This window comes from Felis catus, chromosome A3 (assembly GCF_018350175.1).
Source record: "Felis catus isolate Fca126 chromosome A3, F.catus_Fca126_mat1.0, whole genome shotgun sequence".
NCBI lineage: Eukaryota > Metazoa > Chordata > Mammalia > Carnivora > Felidae > Felis > Felis catus.
The window spans coordinates 74,133,153-74,152,801 of NC_058370.1; the positions used below are offsets into that span (position 1 = coordinate 74,133,153).

A 19,649-nucleotide genomic window follows, 5' to 3' on the forward strand; every position below is an offset into this window, starting at 1 on the left:
GCATAACAAAGTGCTACATACATTCATTCATTCAGTCCTTCATTCATTCAGTTAATATTAAATGCCTATTTTATTGCCAACACATTGACATAACAGTAACCTCTTCAAAAGCTTCAGAAGTTTATGGCAACAAATTTTGAACACTCTTAGGGTGATTTATTCTCTACAAAATCTCCCCTATGCATCCTTGAATGTCTAAACAGAAATTGCTGTTTCTATTTTTTTTAATGTTTATTTATTTTTGAGAGAGAGAGAGTGAGAGAGAGAGAGAGAAAACGAGTGGGGGGAGGGACAGAGAGAGGGAGACACAGAATCCAAAGCAGGCTCCAGGCTCTGAGCTGCCAGCATAGAGCCCACGAGCTTGAACTCATGAACCTGAGCCGAAATTGGATGATTAAGTGACTGAACCACCCAGGCACCCCCAGAAATTGCTGTTTCTAAATTGACTTATAGATATTCTGGAGTGTGATTTGCCTTTGTTATCCTAAATCTGCTGGCATGAGTCTTCTGTCTATATGCGATAGACCAGTGCTCCCAACCCCAATTAAGTCTCAAACTTTAATAAACATGACATGTATGAAATGAGTAGGTGCTACTTTTGATAAGAAAATAGACAACAGGGACACCTGAGTGCCTCATTCGGTTAAGTGACTGACTCTTGGTTTCAGCTCAGGTCATGATCTCATGATTTGTGAGTTTGAGCCCCGTGTGGGTCTCTACACTGACAGTGCGGAGCCTGCCTGGGGCTCTCCCTCTCTTCCTCTCTCTTTGCCCCTCCCCTATATGCTCTCTCTCTCTCTCTCAAAATAAATAAATAAACATTAAAAAAAAGAAAACAGACAACAAAAGAAGCTTCCATTTTGGTGAGAGGAATATAGAATACTTTAGAAGTTTGGTAAAATGCTTGAAATAAGGTAAATATATAAAATTGAAATAACATTCATATGTACCAACAATACTCAGTTTAAAATATATAGTTAAAAAGGAATCCTGATTTACAATAGCAGCTGACATGAATTAATGAACTTTAATGAAAATTATATCACTAATATGAAAAAAACTAGAAGATTTTTCTGAAAGATATTAAGTACAGGAAAAGTGTTACTATATTTTAGAAGACTAATACTTTAATACTGTCACTTTTCCTACCAGTTAAATAATATACTTTAAATTATTAGGCAAAATCCCAATAAAAATATTTCTGGAAGAAATTGACAAAATAATTCTGAAAAAATCTTTTTAAATTTTCTAATTTTTTTTGGAGAGAGAGAGAGCACAAGTGCATGAGCAGGGAGAGACCAGAGTGGGAGAGAGAGGGAATCTTAAACTGAGCATGGAGCCCGATATGTGGCTCGATCCCATAACTCTGGGATTATGACCTGAGCTGAAATCAAGAGTCAGGCGCTCAACTGACTGAGTCATCCAGGTGCCCCAATATAATTCTGAAATTTACCTGAAAGAAGAAGCAGGCAAAAATAGCTAATATTGTTAGCCATCATAAAAAAATGATTTTATACTACATTCATCTTTAAAATCAAGTAAGCATGCAAAAACAGATAAAAAGAATTGTATCATGTTTTATATTATTTCCTGTGTTCACATTATTATTTCGTTAACGAAATTTTTCCTAAGAAACAATGCAAACTTAAATTTTATATCATAAATTGTGAGTTGGTGAGGATCAAGGAAGTAAGATTATATTTTATCAAAATGTTAGTCTAATCTCAGTTATTGCTCTGAGTGAGGTGTAGCATCTCATTTCTGCTCCTTCCTGAAGAGTTTGTTACCTCTCTCATCTTTCTTAGAGGTAGCCTCCACCATCAGTCTCAACATCTTTATAGAAACTTGGGTCCTTAAGGAACCATGCAGTCCAATATTTCAATGCTTTCAATATCTGGATTCCAAGGGTGCCTGGGTGGCTCAGTCACTTAAGCGTCCAACTTTGGCTCAGGTCATGATCTCACCATTCGTTAGTTGGAGCCCTGGGTCGGGCTCTGTGTGAACAGCTCAGAGCCTAGAGCCTGCTTCAGATTCTGTGTCTCCCTCTCTCTGTGCTTTTCCCCTGCTCATGCTCTCTCTTTCTCTCTCTCTCTCTCTCTCTCAAGAATAAATAAACATTTAAACAAATTAAAAAATATATCTGGATTCCAGTTACAGATAATTTCATTTAAAATTAGCTTTTGGTTTTTTATATTTAGGCAGCTACCATTATTCTCAACTACTGAAGATTATGACTTGAATGATGAATTAATTTATTAAATGATGAAGCTTTAGCTTCAAATGAATGGTTGTTCCAACCTCTCTAAAAATAGTACTTTGCAATCTGTTAATTAAAAGATAATTCACTGAAATAATCCCTTGATCCTATTAAGTCATTTGAAACCATAACACTTTTCAAATATACGTTCAAATTACTCCTACAGAAATACAAAAAGTAACACAAGGCAGTACTGCTACAATAACGTAATCACCAAATCTTAAAATTTTAATAACAATGGAGCTAGATGTGGAGACTGCCCGTAAAACTGGTGTATACCGGTGCACATTTTTAGCAAGTTTAAAGTGTAATTACGGTAATGGATTCAGTAAAACGGTTTCATCTTTGAAAAGGAATTCAATGATATGGCTGCAATTTCCATACTAAAGTGCCAATTCTATTCTTAAGTTCTCATTAAATTTTTTTTTTGCCAACTCTTCTTGATTATTTTTTTACCCATGTCCAGTTTATTGATATAATTATCCATCATTATACATGTCATATCCTTGTTCATGTCAGTATTTGAACCAAATCGCTTTATTTAAAGAAACTAACAAAAATTCACAAGGTTTGGATGTGAAATTACAAAGACACCTAATGGCAGAGCTAAAAGCATGTAGACAAAAGACAGCAACAATAGCAAAATGCGAGTGAAAGGAAAAACAGATACTTCTCAGAATGGCAAAGATGTCTCAGACAGGAGAAAAGTATTAAAGTAAGTTTTTAAAATGCAAGCATAAATGCAGAGACTGATATTGATTTTGAGTTGTCAAAATATTGGCAAGTGAAATTTATTTATGCGTAATAAGGAAATGTGGTGAAAACATTTTGGGTTCTTAGTGTATCCATACTGATTACATTTCATATTTTGAAGCAGCATTGTCCATTATGGTAGCCACTAGCCACATGCGGCTACTTCAATTTAAATTAATTACAATTACATAAAAATAAAAATTCAAATTCAGTTTCTCATCAGCACTGGCCACATTTCAAGTCCTCAGAGCCACAGTGGACACATAGCTACATTGCACACACAGAAATAGAACACTTCCATCATGCCAGAAAGTTCTGTCAAACAATGTTGTGATCCATGATGAGAAGAGTCGTAATGAAGCTTTATCAATATTACTCATCTGGAAGTTTACCACAACTACTTTTTTATTATCCAAGCCATGACTTACTTACAGAGACAGGTTATACAACCAGATAAAATTTGAGTCAAATTCTTTATTGCTTTCCACCCTCAACCAAGAAAGACTTCCTTGGAATATTATTATTACCTACCAGAACCTAAGAAATGCAATAGCTTCTTGTGAAAACTATATAGGCAGCAACTTTTGACTTGGTATAACATTTCAGATGCTGAATCACTAGGTATAATTTTATTCTTTCCATGACTGAGCAGAACAGCTGAGAAAAATAAAGGATTTTGTCTGCTTTATGTAATAGTATAACCCATAGCACACTCAGACAGAGATAATCTTTTATAATGGGTTTGGCAGGCATTTCCTTAACATGCTGGGGTGGGGAAAATAACCTTTATTATAGCTCTTTAAGGTTCTGAGTTGTAAAAGTGTCTCTACTGTAATATAAGCATTTCTTTATTTTCATTTTTAAAATTTAAAAATAGCTTTGTTTCCATAATAGTAATAATAAAACAGATAAAAATCATTATATATTTATTCTGTAACATAAAACACCGAAAATGATTGGATGTTATCCCATTCTTTTATGAGCTAAATATAGCTCTAACACTACAATCCAATAAAGGTATGACACACCAAACATTTACAGACAAAACCTACTTATGAATATTAGACATAAAAAACTGACAATATAAGGAAACATTAATAACTACATAAATTGATTCAATAAAAGAAATCATATGATCCTCTCAGTAGATGCTGAAAAGCCACTGGATGAAATCAACACCCATTTATAGTCTTTTATTATTATTATTATTATTATTAATTCTATTTTTGAGAGAGAAAAAGGATGAGTGGGAGAAAGGGCAGAGGAAGAGGGAGAGAGGATCTTAAGTAGGCTTCACACCCAGTGTGGAGCCCAATGCGGGCTCAATCTCACAAACGTGAGATAATAACTTGAGCCGAAATCAGGCACTCCAACACTCATTCATACTCTTAATAAAAATACATTATTGTATAAAATTAAAATAAACACAAGTATCTATTCCGAATAAAAACTCAATTACACATAGTAAAGCTATATTATCATTACTATTAAATTTTTTATATTTTTATGTCATTTTCAGCCAATATAATGAAGCATGAAATAGAAATAACAGAAATAAATGGTGGGAAGGAAAATACAAGAATTTTATGATATTTTTCAGGTTACATAATTGTATAGCAAGAAAATTAGGAAGAACTAACTCATAGCTATTTTTAATAAAAGAATACAGAAATTAAACATTTAATCTGCAAAAATCAGTATATTTCTGTAAAATCACCAAAATCCAGTTAGAATATATATAAAATATCTCCCCAAGTAAAATTCTGAATGAGTGATATGCATGATCTTTATAAAGAAAACTGCAATCCTTACTAAGATATATAAATGGAGACCTCAATAGTGACAAAAACACATTCTTTCATGAGAAAAATAAGTATCATAAAGATCTTGATTTTTTTCCAAATTAACTTATAGGTTTGATGCAATTCCAATTATGACATTATTCTTGGAGGCCTTAAGAATGAGAATAACATTTACAGAGAAAAAAAGAAAACAAAAGATGTTTTATCTGATAATAAAATGCATCACATAATAAACCATGTTACTATCAGATAATTAAGTACATTACTATAGTTTAAAACAATGCCTCTGAGTAATCTTCCCTGACCCCTGACCTCCTCAATACTAATAGGAAAGCAAGTTCTCTAAGATCTCTGGGTCATCCTGGAGCTGGGTCTTGGTAGGTGACATTTCTTCCTCTCCTTTTTCCTTTTCCTGTGGTCTGCCATCTGGTGGTCTGAATCAGTAACTTGGTTTCCACTGCTGCAGGACATCTAGGGTTGGCTCTTGCTGCTCCTTTCGTTTACACATTTTCTGCTTAGCCACGGAATTAGAGGTGAGTGCCTGGGTCAAAGGGCACTAAATGACATCTTCCAGTGTTATTTAAAAGCATTCCTATGTGAAATGACATGGTGTCTGAGTTTGCTAAGAATGTTAATTACTATTGAAGCATGGTGCTCCCTTTGTGTGTATTCGCAAATTTGTACAATAAAAAGTTAAAACTAGAAACCAAACAAAGAACCACTGCTCTCATAAATATAAATGGCTGGTTAATATATAAAAGAATCCTCAATCTCATTAACAATAAAACGGGCAGGGGTGCCTGGGTGGCTCAGTTGCGGTTGAGCCTCTGGCTCGTGATTTTGGCTCAGTCGTGATCTCAAGGTTCATGGGATTGAGCCCCGCGTCGAGCTCTGTGCTGACAGCATAGATCCTGCTTGGAATTTCTCTCTCTCCCTCTCTCTCTTCCCTTCCCCTGCTCATGCTCTATTTCTCTCTCAAAATAATAAAGAAACATTTTTTAAAATTAGGCAAATTAAAACAAGTAAATACTTTTTACCTTTCAGATTAAAAACACTAAAACACTAACAGTTTTTAGTGTGGAAAAATAAATACATAATCTTTTGGTGACAGTATCAGTTGATACTGTCTTTTGCAGGGCAACTTGGTAGTACTGATGGAAAATTTTAATGTTCCAAAAATGTTTCATACCATTACACCTGGAATTCCACTCCTCTTTTATGAAACTACTCTGGCATTCTTATGCAGAAATAATGTACACTAATGTTCATTGTAGCACTGTTTATAAGAGTAAAATATTGGACATGAGCATAAACAAGATACTCATTAAATAGAGGCATATCTATATAATGGAATACTATGCATCCACTTAAGGGAACAATCTATTGTACTAATATTGAAAGATATCCTTGGAAAATGAAGTAGAAGATGCTGTGTAAATGGGAATGGTCTCATTTTGGTTGAACAAGATAACAATATGTGTTAAAATGTGCATTTAAAAAATCTGGGGGTGCCTGGGTGGCTCAGTCGGTTAAGTGTCTGGCTTTGGCTCAGGTCATGATCTTGTGGTTCGTGGGTTCCATCCCCATGTTAGGCTCTGTGCTGACAGCTCAGAGCCTGGAGCCTGCTTTGGATTCTGTGTCTCCCTCTCTCTCTGACCCTTCTCCGCTTGCACTCTGTCTCTGTCTCTCTCTCAAAAATGAATGAACATTTAAAAAAAAACCCTTTTTTTAATCTGGAGACCAATGACCACACAATTACAGTGGTTTCCTTTAGGTGGTAGGAAAAATAGGAGACTTTCACTTTCTTCATTGTATAGTTCTACAGTGTTTGAGCCTTTTTCAGGGCACATATATTACTTTTCCAACAGAAAAAGCAACAGACAAATTATTAAATAAGTAAAAGAGTGTTTACCTGCCAAACTTCAGGAATGTTCCATTATTATGCCCAATTCTCTACTGCCTCCCACATCAGCAAGGTTCCCAGATAGGATGGTTCTACTTATTCTGAAGATGGAAGAGGCTTTTATTACTCTTTTTTGTTTGAGAGCCTTGATCTCAACGTCTTTGGCTGCAAATAGGACTCTCAAAATTGTCTTTACTGTTCCTCCCAGAATATTCTAAAAAGTAATAGAGAGTAAACAGGATGCTCAGTGCCCTCCTTAAAGTGAGAAAAGACCAAACTATCAAGTTTATAAACTCAAATTAGAGGTTTCCACAGTGAGTGCACAAGATGGTCCACTGGCACCCAGGAGAAAGTATTAGAATTCATCCTATATATTTTTATCTCACCCTTTGTTTATTTCAATTTTTTTCAAGTTTTGTTTTTTAAATTATATATTATATTGTTCATACTCATATATGTATATGTATTTGTATGTAGTTCATTAGTAAATATATATTTATATATTAAGGGGGCATATTTAGACATTTTTTACTGACGTACTATCTGGTCAAAAAAATTTAGAAGCCATTCACCTAGGCTGCAGCTGCTTTTAAGACAATGAAAAACAGATATAAGTCACATAAAAACATGTTCTATGGAATTAGTCATCCTCCGCCAAGCCAGTAAAAGTTAGAAGAACCCAAAACAGAAAAATAGATGAGAAAACACATGGAAGACAAATGCAAGGGTCAGCTTAGTAGGTAATAAAAGGTAGAAGGAAAGAGAAGAAGGAAAAACACATAGGAAAATTATCTACACACATACAAATGAAACAGTGAAAAAAAAAAGCCATAATGAATAAAGAAAGGGAGGTGAAATAAAAAGAAAAGCCACAAAAAGACCCTGAACATTTAGAGATAAAATGAAAAGAAGCGAACTATCATGCCCTTGGAATTTAGAATGTACCACATCCATAGTTCTTTATTCTCAGTGTCGAGCACAGGGGTTGGTACATAGTATGCACTCAATAAATAAAGAAAGGATTTGAATCTATGCCATTTTATACCAAATGAATGTTTTTAGCCATGATTTGAAAAAAAGTCCTTGTATTTTTGTTATTTATTTGCTGCTTTTTTAAAAGTAGGCTTCATGCCCAGTGTAGAACACAATGTGGGGCTGGAACTCATGACCATGAGATCAAGACCTGAGCTGAGATCAAGAGTTGGACACTCAACCAACTGAGACATCCAGGACTCCCTCTTTGCTATTTTAAATCAGGATGCTGAATATTTTATAGATTATAAGGAATAGAAAACAAATGACATTGGAAACAGAATGAAAATCTGTGATGCTACACCTGCAAATATAATAAAAATCTAAGGATTCATTGGAGAATTTGAAGATATGGTGGGTAATTATTTATTTGCCAAACCATGGAAACTTCCTCCATCCCTTTGCTGTTACATAGACCAAATAATCAAGAAAAGATTTTGCAAAGAACCTATAATTTAGAACTTCTAAAAAGTCTTTCTATAGCCAGGATAAAAGCAATTTGTAGGATTAAAGCAGTGACCTTTTTTCCCCCTCTCTTTACTTGAAAGCTGAAATAGTACCATTTGGAGTAGCAATTAGGTAGTTCATTAGTGATGTTTTAGATGTTCGATAAATTACATGTAAAGATGACACTTCTATTGCATCGATACTTTTATGCCTATTGCTAATAATAACTTAAAACTACTTGATCTGCATTGCAAGCATGTTTTGTTAATATTTTTTAAAAAAAACCTGCAAAACCCTGCTCTGCCAGTAGTCATACCTATACTCTTACTCTCAGGGGCAGAAAAAAAAAACATGGATTACTCTTAGGCAAATACGAGGCACTATGTATGCAGATTATCATTCACATATTTATCTAATATTCACTGTGGGTCTTTTACTGCCAAGCATTGTGTTGGTGTGGGAGATGCATTTGTGAGATTAAAGAGTCTGCTTCCTCCAGAATTCACAATCATTTCTCTGGTCATAGTCTGATTGGATTAGCAATCACCAATGTATCTGAGATATATTTTTGCATGTGTGTGGATGTGTGGACTCATGGATGTAAAACAATAATAAAAAGGGTAAGAATTACTTAGCATTTAACCATGATTATTGCAGAATTCACAATACTTTCTCTTTAAAAAAAACCTTCATAGGTATAGATGTCTTTAAAAACTGCATACTGTGTGATTTAGCAATTCTTCTTGTAGAAATGCATCTTCACAAAATGATAAAGATTAGGTGCAAAGCCTTAGTTACAAGGATGCTCACTGGGGAATTATTTTTTAGTGTAAGAAACAGCCTAGATCAATATGGGATTGTTGAAATAAACTGTGTTATGTTTACACAGTGGGAAAGCAATAAATATCAACTGAATTGTTTGTGACTCATATGTTGATATCCTAACCCCTAAGGTGATGTATTAGGAGGTGGGACCTTTGGCAGGTGATTAGGTCATGAGGGTGGAGCCCTCATGAATGGGATTAGTTCTCTTATAAAAGGGATCCAAAGAGAGCTCCCTTTTTTCCACCTGTGAGGGCCCATCACAAAGGCAAGTTATCTATATAAAACAAGAAGTGGGCTTTCACCAAACACACCAAATCTGCTGACTCTTTGATTTTGGATTTCCCAGCCTCAGGACCTGTGAAAAATAAATTTCTGTTGTTTATAAGCTACCTAATCTTTGGTGTTCTGTGATAGCCCAAGCTAAGACACTAGATAACATTAAAAAGAATCATGTAGAAATATTTTCATTGGTATGGGAAAATTTCTGTGATATATTATAATGTGAAAGTTGGAAGGTACCTTGTAGCTTAAGTATCAAGTACAGGGAAGTGTAAGCCCTGACTTTGCTCCAATTCTGGGCAAGAAATTTGACCTCCAAAAGTATCAGTTTTCTCACCTGTTTGTCGTGGGTCGAATTGTGTCTTTCCCAAATTCCTATCTCCTAACCCCCTACCTAAGAATTTGACTGTATTTGGAGACTGGACCTTTAAATGGGTTAATTTAAAATGAGGTCACTGGCAGGGGGCCCTAATCCAGTATGATTACAGAGGGAAAGAAAAACCTTTTCCTCTACCCTCTTTGGTTTAGTAGCTGAGCAAATTAAATTGACAAAATAACAGGAGAGGAGGCATCCAATTTTATCAATACTTAACTTTTAAGTATGTGCATTGTATGTGCATGGTGGCTTCACAAAAAAGAAGTGAAAAAAGCCAAAGAGGCAACAGACTTGGAGGCTTATATACCTTTTTAACAAAAGGTGATAAATTGTGGAGAAGTGACTAGACAAAGGAAAGAGGGTTGGGGCTTCTAGAGTGCATTACTTGTGCAAAAGTGACTGGGAAATATGTGCGGGGGATGAAGATTTCTTAATGTAAGACAAGGGTTATTTTAGTAAAGTCTGTTTGTGCAAAGTCATCTCAGAGTTGACTCCTCATCTCTAGCGACAAGAATCCTCTCCTCACCTCTCCTCTTACTGGTATGGGGAGAGTACCTTTCTCAGGGCAAACTTATGCCCTGCTTTGCAGATGGTGAGAGAGCAGAGAGTTCTCACTTGCCTTTAGCTCAAAATAATCAGTATCCTGAAAGTGCCATATTTTGGGCTCCCCTTCAACTGATGCCCTTATAAGAAAAGGAAAGTTTGGTACAGACGGTAAAGAGGGAAGACCATGTGGACACAACAAGAAGGCAGCATCTAGGACACAACGCAAGAGGACTTAGAAGAAAGCAACCCTGCTGACACCTTGATCTCAGACTTCCAGTCTCCAGAACTGCAAGAAAATAAAATTCTGTCATCTAAGCCACCTAGTCTGTGGCGCTTTGTTGCAGCAATCCTAGCAGTCCTACAAGATGGGGAAAATCTTAGTAACATCTTTACTTACCTTTCAAGGTTGCACTGAGTCAAATAGATGTAAATCCCTTTGTAAACTACAAAGCACTACACAAATGTTACTAGTTGTTACATCGTCCCTGAAAAACCTGGGGGAACGCAGTCATGTTAAGACTGTACTTTTTAACCACTTTGTAAGGCAGAGGCTCAGTTCCCATAGAGGATGGAAAGAAGCAGATTTCAGCAGAACTGTAGCGAAGAACACAAATGACTTGGCAGTGAAAGGAGAAAGGCAAAATAAAGAGAATTGTTTCTCACCCGCCCCCCACCCCCGTTGCAAGTGGTTAAAAAAAGAAAAAGACTATACATAACGAGAATAGCTAATATGTACAGAGAATTTACTAACTACCAAGCATCCCAAGGTCCCAAGGGCTTTTTATTGTTATTTTTTAGAGAAAGGGAGAGAGCACCAGCAGGGGAGAGGTGCAGAGGGAGAAGGAGATAGAATCCCAAGCAGGCTCCACACTCAGCACGGAACACAATGCAGGGCTTGATCCCAACTCTGGGATCGTGACTTGAGCCAAAATCAAGAGTTGGACACTCAACCAACTGAGCCACCCAGGCGTCCCCCAAGTGCTTTTTATATGTGTTCCACAATTAAACCCCTATCACCCCTCAGGCACAAGTACTGTAGATGTATGTATATATGTGTATGTTTATTGTGGGGGAGGTTGTATACATATGTCTGTGTGTGTGTGAGGAGTGTACATATATATTTATGTGTGTATGTGTTATCTATTTTGGTCTCTTTTCCTACAACACATGTCTTCAGTATGAAAATCTGTTCATATGTAGTAGATAAAAAGTAATAAAACTGCCAAAATAAAAAGTTGTGATTTTTCAAGAGATGACTATGCTTTGCACTACTATGAAGCATGAAAAACAACCTGACTGAACACAGTGACCTATGGTAAAATGCACAACACACAACAAATATCCACATTGTTTTCTTCTTTTTTAAAAGTGTTTATTTATTTGCTTGTTTATTTAGAGAGTGAGTGAGCAGGGGAGGGGCAGAGCAATAGGGAGAGAGAGAATCCCAAGCAGGCTCTGCACTGTCAATGCAGAGCCCAATGCGGGGCAAAAACTCACAAATCGTGAAATCATGGCCTGAGCCGAAATCAAGAGTTGGAGGCTTGGGGCGCCTGGGTGGCGCAGTCGGTTAAGCGTCCGACTTCAGCCAGGTCATGATCTCGCGGTCCATGAGTTCGAGCCCCGCGTCAGGCTCTGGGCTGATGGCTCAGAGCCTGAAGCCTGTTTCCGATTCTGTGTCTCCCTCTCTCTCTGCCCCTCCCCCGTTCATGCTCTGTCTCTCTCTGTCCCAAAAATAAATAAATGTTGAAAAAAAATTAAAAAAAAAAAAAGAGTTGGAGGCTTAACTGAGACACCCAGGCTCCCCACCTTCCCTCCGCCACCCCCCCGCCCCACCACATCATCTTCTAATTCATGCTCCAGTGCATCCACATGGGTTGCCCTGAGTATGTGCACTGTTCTTTTGAGTTTGTGTTATTTCACGATGAACATATTGAACATATTTTGTTAAACTGTATAAGCATACTGGCTTTAAGAATCCCAACTAGTGAATGAAATGAAAAGCCTTACGTTATGAAGTAAAAGTTGAAATAATAAAATGTTTTGAAATAAATGAGAGAAATTCAAGGCCTGAAGAAATCCAGCCCACCCACCTTCAGAAGTAATGCTAAGAAAATAAACGAAAGGAGAGCTTGTGCATCCCAGTTATTGTCTGCTTCTAGTGAAATGGGAGAGCACTGGGAAGAGACTGAAGATGAAGACTCTAATGCTAAGTAATGCCAAGTGCAGTTGAATAGCACTCTGTGGCCTCTAGGCTCATTAGAAACCATACAAGCAGCTTCTTTATGAAAAGAGAGAATTGGCAGAACAAAAGTGGGATTTCTATTTTAAGCTGGTTTAGAAAACAGAAAAAGAGAATAATAAACACCACAGAAATCCTTGTCTGGTGTCACAATGGTTTAGCCTAAGAATGATGATATCCTCCTTTCCTTTTTCCTCTACTCAGTAGTTAAAAAAACAACACTCTATCACACCCATTTCCAGCAAGTGGTGTTTGGAACATGGCTATCCACTTAGGAAAATAATTAACTTATAACCTCCCATTTAAAGTCTACAAGGAAAATACAAAACTTCTATACAGCAAAACGCACAATGAATTAAATGAAAAGACAAATGACAAACATGTCATTGCAACATGTGTCAAGGGTATAAAAAGCTCTTATAGATCAGTAATAGATAAAAAAGAAATCCCAATAAGAAATGGTCAAAGGATATGGAAAGATAACCCAGGAACAAATGCAAAGGCTAATCAATGTCAAACAATGCTCAATTTCAAATTTAAAAATGGAAATTAAAATTATGTTTTGTTTTTAACCTAGTAGATTGGCAAAGACATTTTTCAAAAAGATTAAAAACATTTTTTTTAAATGTTTATTTATTTTTGAGAGAGAGAGCGAGAGTGCATGAGCAGGGGAGGGACAGAGAGAGAGGGAGACACAGAATCCGAAGCAGGCTCCAGGCTCTGAGCTGTTGGCACAGAGCCCGATGTGGCGCTCGAACTCACAAACAGTGAGATCGTGACCTGGGCCAAAGTCGGATGCTTAACCGACTGAGCCACCCAGGCGCCCCTTTCAAAAAGATTTTAAAAAGAAGTTCAGTAATTTTCCATTTGGGAATTTACTCAAAGGAAATAATGAGACTTGGGTTCAAAAATTGATGTTCATTACAGACTGTTTATGAATTTAAAAAATTGAAGTAATTTAATCTAGCAATTGAAGATTAGTCAAATAAATCAAGACATATATACTTTCATTTAGCAATTCTTCTGGAATTTATTCCTTAGAATAGTCAATAAAATCAACCGTTCTTAGTGACACAAATATATTTATTTCAGCAGTTTGTAAGGAAAAAATGGTAGAGTACACCCAATCAGGGAGGGGAAAAAAAGAAAAAGACTGCAGAGTAATCATCATATCTCTGCATTCACTAAGATATTGTGTGCGTATATATACACAAGCTAAAAATAATGAAATGGTAGTTTATAGAATACTTTGCAGCTGCAAAGAAAGGAGTTCTGTATTTTTATATGAAAAGTGACCTCATAGTGAAAAAAAGTTCCATGACTGTACATATAATATAATCCCTTTTACGTAAATATGTTGTTAAAAAGAAAGCCACAGGCCCCAAATGGTGTCACTTAGGTTAAGTCCCAAGTCAGTAAACCAAGACTTAAACTGTAGTTTCAGCTCCCTAGAAATGTAACCTCTAACAAGTTAACATGGGAATTTCTTGGTCAGCATTAGGAAATTTACTGATACATCTTTTCCGTTCCACTTAGGAGGGTGACCTTGCCTCAAACAATGGATTCTTTGCTAACAATTTCCATTTTTCCACTCTCTACCTTAAAAATCTTTAATTCCCTGTAGACCTTTGGAGCTCTCTTCTACTTGACATATAGGATGCTGCCTGATTCATGAACTGATATAGCTAATTAGATCTTGAAATTTTACTGCAACAATATATAAGGCTGTCTGAAGATATTTTGGGACGCCAAGCACTTTGGCAATGATCTTTGAAGACCCATTCCATAATGGACCCTAATTTAAAATTTGAGTTGGTGTTATCTGACATAAAATTTTGTTATGCCGGACACCTGGGTGGCTCAGTCATTAAGCGTGGGATTTCAGCTCAAATCATGATCTCAGGGTTCCTGAATTCCGCCCCATCTCGCTCTCTGCTGGGAGCACAGAGCCACTTGAAATCCTCTGTTCCTCTCCCTCTGCCCCTCCCCTGCTCACACTCTCTCTCAATGATGAGAAAACATTTTTTAAAAAATGGTTATGTAAACATTTATTTAAATGAATATTAACTTCCATTTTGCCCTTGAAAATCTCCTAATTCTAGTGTTTTCTATGTACGCATGAAAGGTTAAAGACCCACTTGGAGCCCTGAGCTCCAGATAGAGCCAGAGCTACATTGCTTATCTTTGTATTTTCAAACCCTTTAATTACAAACGCTTCTGGCCCAGTGGGTTTGAATATCGTTGGCACTGAGGTGCTAAGTATACAACGGCGAACCGAAGCCTTTGAAGGCCTTACCGAGAGAAGACTAGCCACTGCGCGTACGCCACTACACCATTTCTAAGCGTGAGCCCCCACGCACTTCTAGGAAAAGAGAATGTAGAGATTCCTGCTATGGCCTCCAGCCAATGGCTACACTTTTGCTCTCAGCCCTAGCAACTCCGGGCCAATAGGCGGAAGGCTATCTTTTGATCCAGTACTGTCCTTTCGCAGCCAATCGAAAACGTTGTTCAAATGGCCCTTTCCGAGAGGAGCAGGCTCCAGGGAAGCTGGCTTCACTTCCGGGAGGCAGTCTGGGGCGGCTGCGCGTGTTGCCATAGCGACCATTTTACGTTAACTGGTTTGTGGGTTTCGTCCAGGTAGCGGAGCGATTGCGGGAACAACTCTTTCTTCTCCCATTCTGTCTCGGCCCGCTGCGGCCCTAGGGCCTTAGCAGGCTCCGGCGGTCTGGCCTAGGGTTCCACGGCGTCCCACGAAGCGGGATGGCTGCGGAAGAAGAGGATGAGGTGGAATGGGTGGTGGAGAGCATCGCTGGGTTCCTGCGAGGCCCGGACTGGTCCATCCCCATCTTGGACTTTGTGGAGCAGAAATGTGAAGGTAAAACCCAGATCCCGAACCGACAGCCCTTTCTTGTGTCTCTCTCCCCAGCATCGGCCGGAAGGTGGTCACCACGAACCACCTCTCATCTCTTAGGTTTTTACCTTTGTCGGCGAGGTTTAGAGCTGGTTTGTAGGAGGTATTGCTGGCACTGCGCCAGTCTTCCTTCACGGAACTGAAGACGGGGACTCCCCCTTCCCTGAGCCCGAGCACATCCGAAAATCAGCAGACTTTAATCCTGTGTTGTTGGGTCTTACACCCGATACTTCACGTTTCTTCTTTGGGCAGGTGGACTGTTTGGGTGGGCTTCAACAACTTCCCCAGTGACTTGGGAGGAGAGATGTCAGTTTGCCTATGTTCCTTATTATTTAAGCAGTTGATCGCAAAGGGAGGGCATGCTATTACTCCAGCAGGCCCAGAGCTGGCGACCCAGTGGCCTGTATTGCCTTTACTGAACACTCAGACTCTCTGCTGTACAAAAATTTGGGGTGGGGGCGGGGAGAGTATTTTCTAACAAATGAACTATATACATGTGGCATAATATTCCCTGTAAGGGACAAGGACCTCCAGGTCCTTATCATTCACGCTTTGAGTTCTGCATTCAGTTTTCGGAGACAAATTGGAGCTCATTTACAGAGAAGGAACTAGAAACCATGTCATATGAATGAATGCCTAACTGTTATGGTGGTTGTTTAGCTAGGCAGCACTTTTAAGGTAGTAATATCCATCAATCATTTGAACGTCTGCCTTATGTTGGATGAATGAGACTTGTTTTGTAAGGTTCAGTGGGATAGAGCTAAGGTCAGTGGGTACTAGCTACAGACAAATTTCTGTGAAGTGCTCCCTAACAGAATGTATCCCAGTTAAGTTAGCCTACCTTAGGAGGTAATGAGTTTCCCAGGAGCTAGCAGTGTTTAAGTGGATTTGACAGCAACTTAATGGAGATGTTATAGAGGGGAATTCAACTATGATTAGTTATCCTGAGTGACCTTTTAAAAGTCCTTTCAACCCTGAGATTCCATGATTCTGGTAAAGATAAAATTTAGTTTGACCATTGGATCTTTTCATTACTATAATAGAAATTACACCATAATCAAAATTCAGATAATATTTAAGTCTTGTTTTTATGGGTCATTTCTAAAGAAGTTCAAAATTATTTTTATTTGTGATCTTTTTAAGAATTTAAAATTCTGAGACCGATGAAGCATGTGGAATTCTGACCTCTCCTTTAGGAGAATAAAGAATTATTTCACCTTTTGATTCTATTTATGCCTCTGAGACTAAATGCTGAAATGAAAAAAAAAATTAAAGCATCGTTCTTTTTATCCCCAAACATCAAAAGTGGTGCATCTCGGTAATAATACATCTGATTGTGTAATTTTACAGGGAAGCAGTAATCCTCAGCCTTATACACATGTAAGGTAGTAATTTGTTTTACAATTAACTGGAAACAGTTTAAGTAGCTATTATATTGTGTGTATGCCCTGTGTTACATAGAACAGATGGCAGAAGTGGAAGTAACATCCCAGCGTCAGTTGAAATAACAGTGTTAATACTTGAGTGACTTTCAGTGTGCTGTTCTTCACCTTGATAATTTAATGTTTATTTATTTATTTTTTGAGAGAGAGGACAGAATGTGAGTGGGGGAGGGGCAGAGAAAGAGGGAGACACTGAATCCAAAGCAGGCTCCAGGCTCTGAGCTGTCAGCACAGAGCCCGACATGGGCTCAAACTCACGGAGGGTGAGACCATGACCTGAGCCGATGTCCGACGCTTAACCCACTGAGCCACCCAGGCGCCCCACTACCTCAGATAATTTAAAGATTAGTTTTGTACTGCCTGTGATATCAGCATTTATTTCAATTTATTGAGGTTATTTATTTAGTGTCTGTGGGCCAGAAGCTGGGGATAGAAAGATGAATGAAACAAAAGCCTTGTGCTTGAGAAGTTTATGATTTAGCGGGGAAGACAGGAAGGTCAATGGAAATTTAAATCTAAAGTGGCAGGTGTCATAATAAAGGAAGGCATGTAGTGCAGTTTTTAAGGGTTCAGAGGGAGGGATCTAACCAGCCTAGGATTTGGGATTGGGTGGCAGGTCTGGGAGAATGTGCCATTTGCAATGTCTTTAAGAACAGTTGGGAGAAGAGGACTGGGTAAAGGCCAAGAGATCTGGGAACACTTGGGCAAATATACAGGAGTTTGAAGCACCACTTGTTGTTGTTATGTTTGGTGGTATTCCAAGTAATTGTGTAAGTTGAGAGTGGAAAGTTTGGGTTTTGGAGTGGTGGGAGGTGAGACTTGGGATCTAATCTTGGACGTTTTGTCTGGCCTTCTAAGGATTTTGCATTTATTATCTAGGCAAAGAACAGTCATTGAAGACCTTCAGATAGAAAATTAAAGGAGTTAGTTTTGCATTTTAGATCACTTAGGGGGAATTAAAAAATTCATGAATTTGTCCTGTTTCTCTAATTAGATTGTAGCTTCTTGGAATATATAACTTTCTAATACACATTGTTTCACATATATGATCATTGAGCAAACATTTGTTTTGGTTTTATTTATCTTAATTTCATTACTGATTTATATGTAGCAAAAGTGGCCTAGCTAGTCACTTTCAGTAAAATTTGCATTTGCAAAGTTTGAGTATGATAATATAATCTGGAGCCTGTTGTAAAAGGAATTAATATTTTAAAACTATTAACAATAATATTCCATTATAAGTTTATAAAGAAACTGCTGCCTTTTATTATTGAAAGTAGAAAATTAGCATTTGTCTTATCCATGAAGTAGGTCTTAAGTTGGAAAAAATTTGTTTCCAATTATCACTGTTATATGTTATATATATACAACATATATTACTACTAATGTACGTATATGTGTGTGTAAACACACACACACACACACACACACACACACACAGTTTCTTTTTAAATTCAAGAATTCAAAGCCTAAAAGCTAAGTTATAAGAACGAGAGTTCAATGTAAGATGTAAGGAGTGGAATTTTATATTTGCATTAATCAAATGATTTGTTCTTTTTTACACTATACAATATTTTTCATTTAAATTTAGTTTTTGATGATGAAGAAGAAAGCAAATTGACCTATACAGAGATTCATCAGGAATACAAAGAACTAGTGAGTATTTTTTTCCACTGATTTTAAAAAGTAATTAGAATAATGTTAATTTTAGCTTTTCTAAATTAAACACATGGATTTTTCCATCTTAAAATTCTTTAATTAAAAAAAAATCCCACCTTGAGGCACCTGGCTGGGTCAGTCATACGGCATGAGTTAATCTTGGGGTCATGAGTTCGAGCCCAACGTTAGGCATAGAGCCTACCTAAAAATTTTTTTTTTTTTTTTAAATTTTTATTTTTGGGACAGAGAGAGAGACAGAGCATGAACGGGGGAGGGGCAGAGAGAGAGGGAGACACAGAATCGGAAACAGGCTCCAGGCTCCGAGCCATCAGCCCAGAGCCTGACGCGGGGCTCGAACTCAGGGACCGCGAGATCGTGACCTGGCTGAAGTCGGATGCTTAACCGACTGCGCCACCCAGGCGCCCCGAAATTTTTGTTTTTTAAAACATACAATCTATCCTAATAGTACTGCCAGTTCCATCAGGCTGCAAGGCTTCTCTGAGTATTTCATCCTTTTGACTTCTTGTCTCTTCTACTGTAGAATCTAAAGAATGGATTTAGGGTAGCTATTTTAAGAGATCTTGCCTCTAATCTTTAAATTTTATTCTTATTCTTCTGATTAATCCAGAGAAGTGTTAATTATTAATTTGACATGATTGTCTTGTGATTTTAAAAACTGGCTCTGAGTAGCAGAAGAGTTGTACCACATTGAACATCATAACCTTGACTTCCATTATTTCAAGCAAAGGAAATAAAATTTCATTTGATTCTCTGCAAAAATTTTAACTTTTTATTGTTTGTTTTTTTGGTGAAAGACATTGTCATTGCCATATAATAAAATTTGCTATAAATTAATAATTGCAAGCAAGAATTTGATTATCCTTTTCTAAACTCAATACTTAACATGAAAACTGTCTTTTGGAATTTTTCTATGTAAATTATAAAAGTTAAACTTTCCCTTTTTTAGGTTGAAAAGCTGTTGGAAAGTTACCTCAAAGAGATGGGAATTAATGAAGATCAATTTCAAGAAGCATGCACTTCTCCTCTTGCAAAGACACGTACATCACAGGTTTTGCTTTTGTGTTATTCTACTGACATAGAATTTTAACAAAAATGTCCAGGGTTTCGCTTGCATTTGGCTATGTTTGATTGTCAAAGTATACTATTTTAGACACTGT

At 37.3% G+C, this 19,649-nt stretch overlaps 1 protein-coding gene and 1 long non-coding RNA gene across 4 annotated transcripts in view; one reads left to right on the top strand and one right to left on the bottom strand.

The window, feature by feature from the left end:
- LOC123384464 overlaps positions 1-14,888 on the bottom strand; it is a 72,168-nt gene extending 57,280 nt beyond the window's left edge. For both annotated transcript variants that reach the window (XR_006595579.1, XR_006595578.1), the window contains exons 1-2: positions 14,756-14,888; positions 6,725-6,929 (exon numbers count right to left, since the gene is read on the bottom strand). This is a non-coding gene — a long non-coding RNA (uncharacterized LOC123384464). The remainder of the gene's footprint in view (positions 1-6,724; positions 6,930-14,755) is intronic.
- A 176-nt stretch (positions 14,889-15,064) lies between these two features.
- The window catches only part of CFAP36 (cilia and flagella associated protein 36), a 29,850-nt gene continuing 25,265 nt past the window's right edge, over positions 15,065-19,649 (top strand). For both annotated transcript variants that reach the window (XM_003984011.6, XM_006930106.5), the window contains exons 1-3: positions 15,065-15,334; positions 18,404-18,468; positions 19,439-19,540. In XM_003984011.6, the coding sequence (XP_003984060.2) occupies positions 15,220-15,334; positions 18,404-18,468; positions 19,439-19,540 (282 nt within the window). In that variant the 5' untranslated portion in view covers positions 15,065-15,219. The remainder of the gene's footprint in view (positions 15,335-18,403; positions 18,469-19,438; positions 19,541-19,649) is intronic.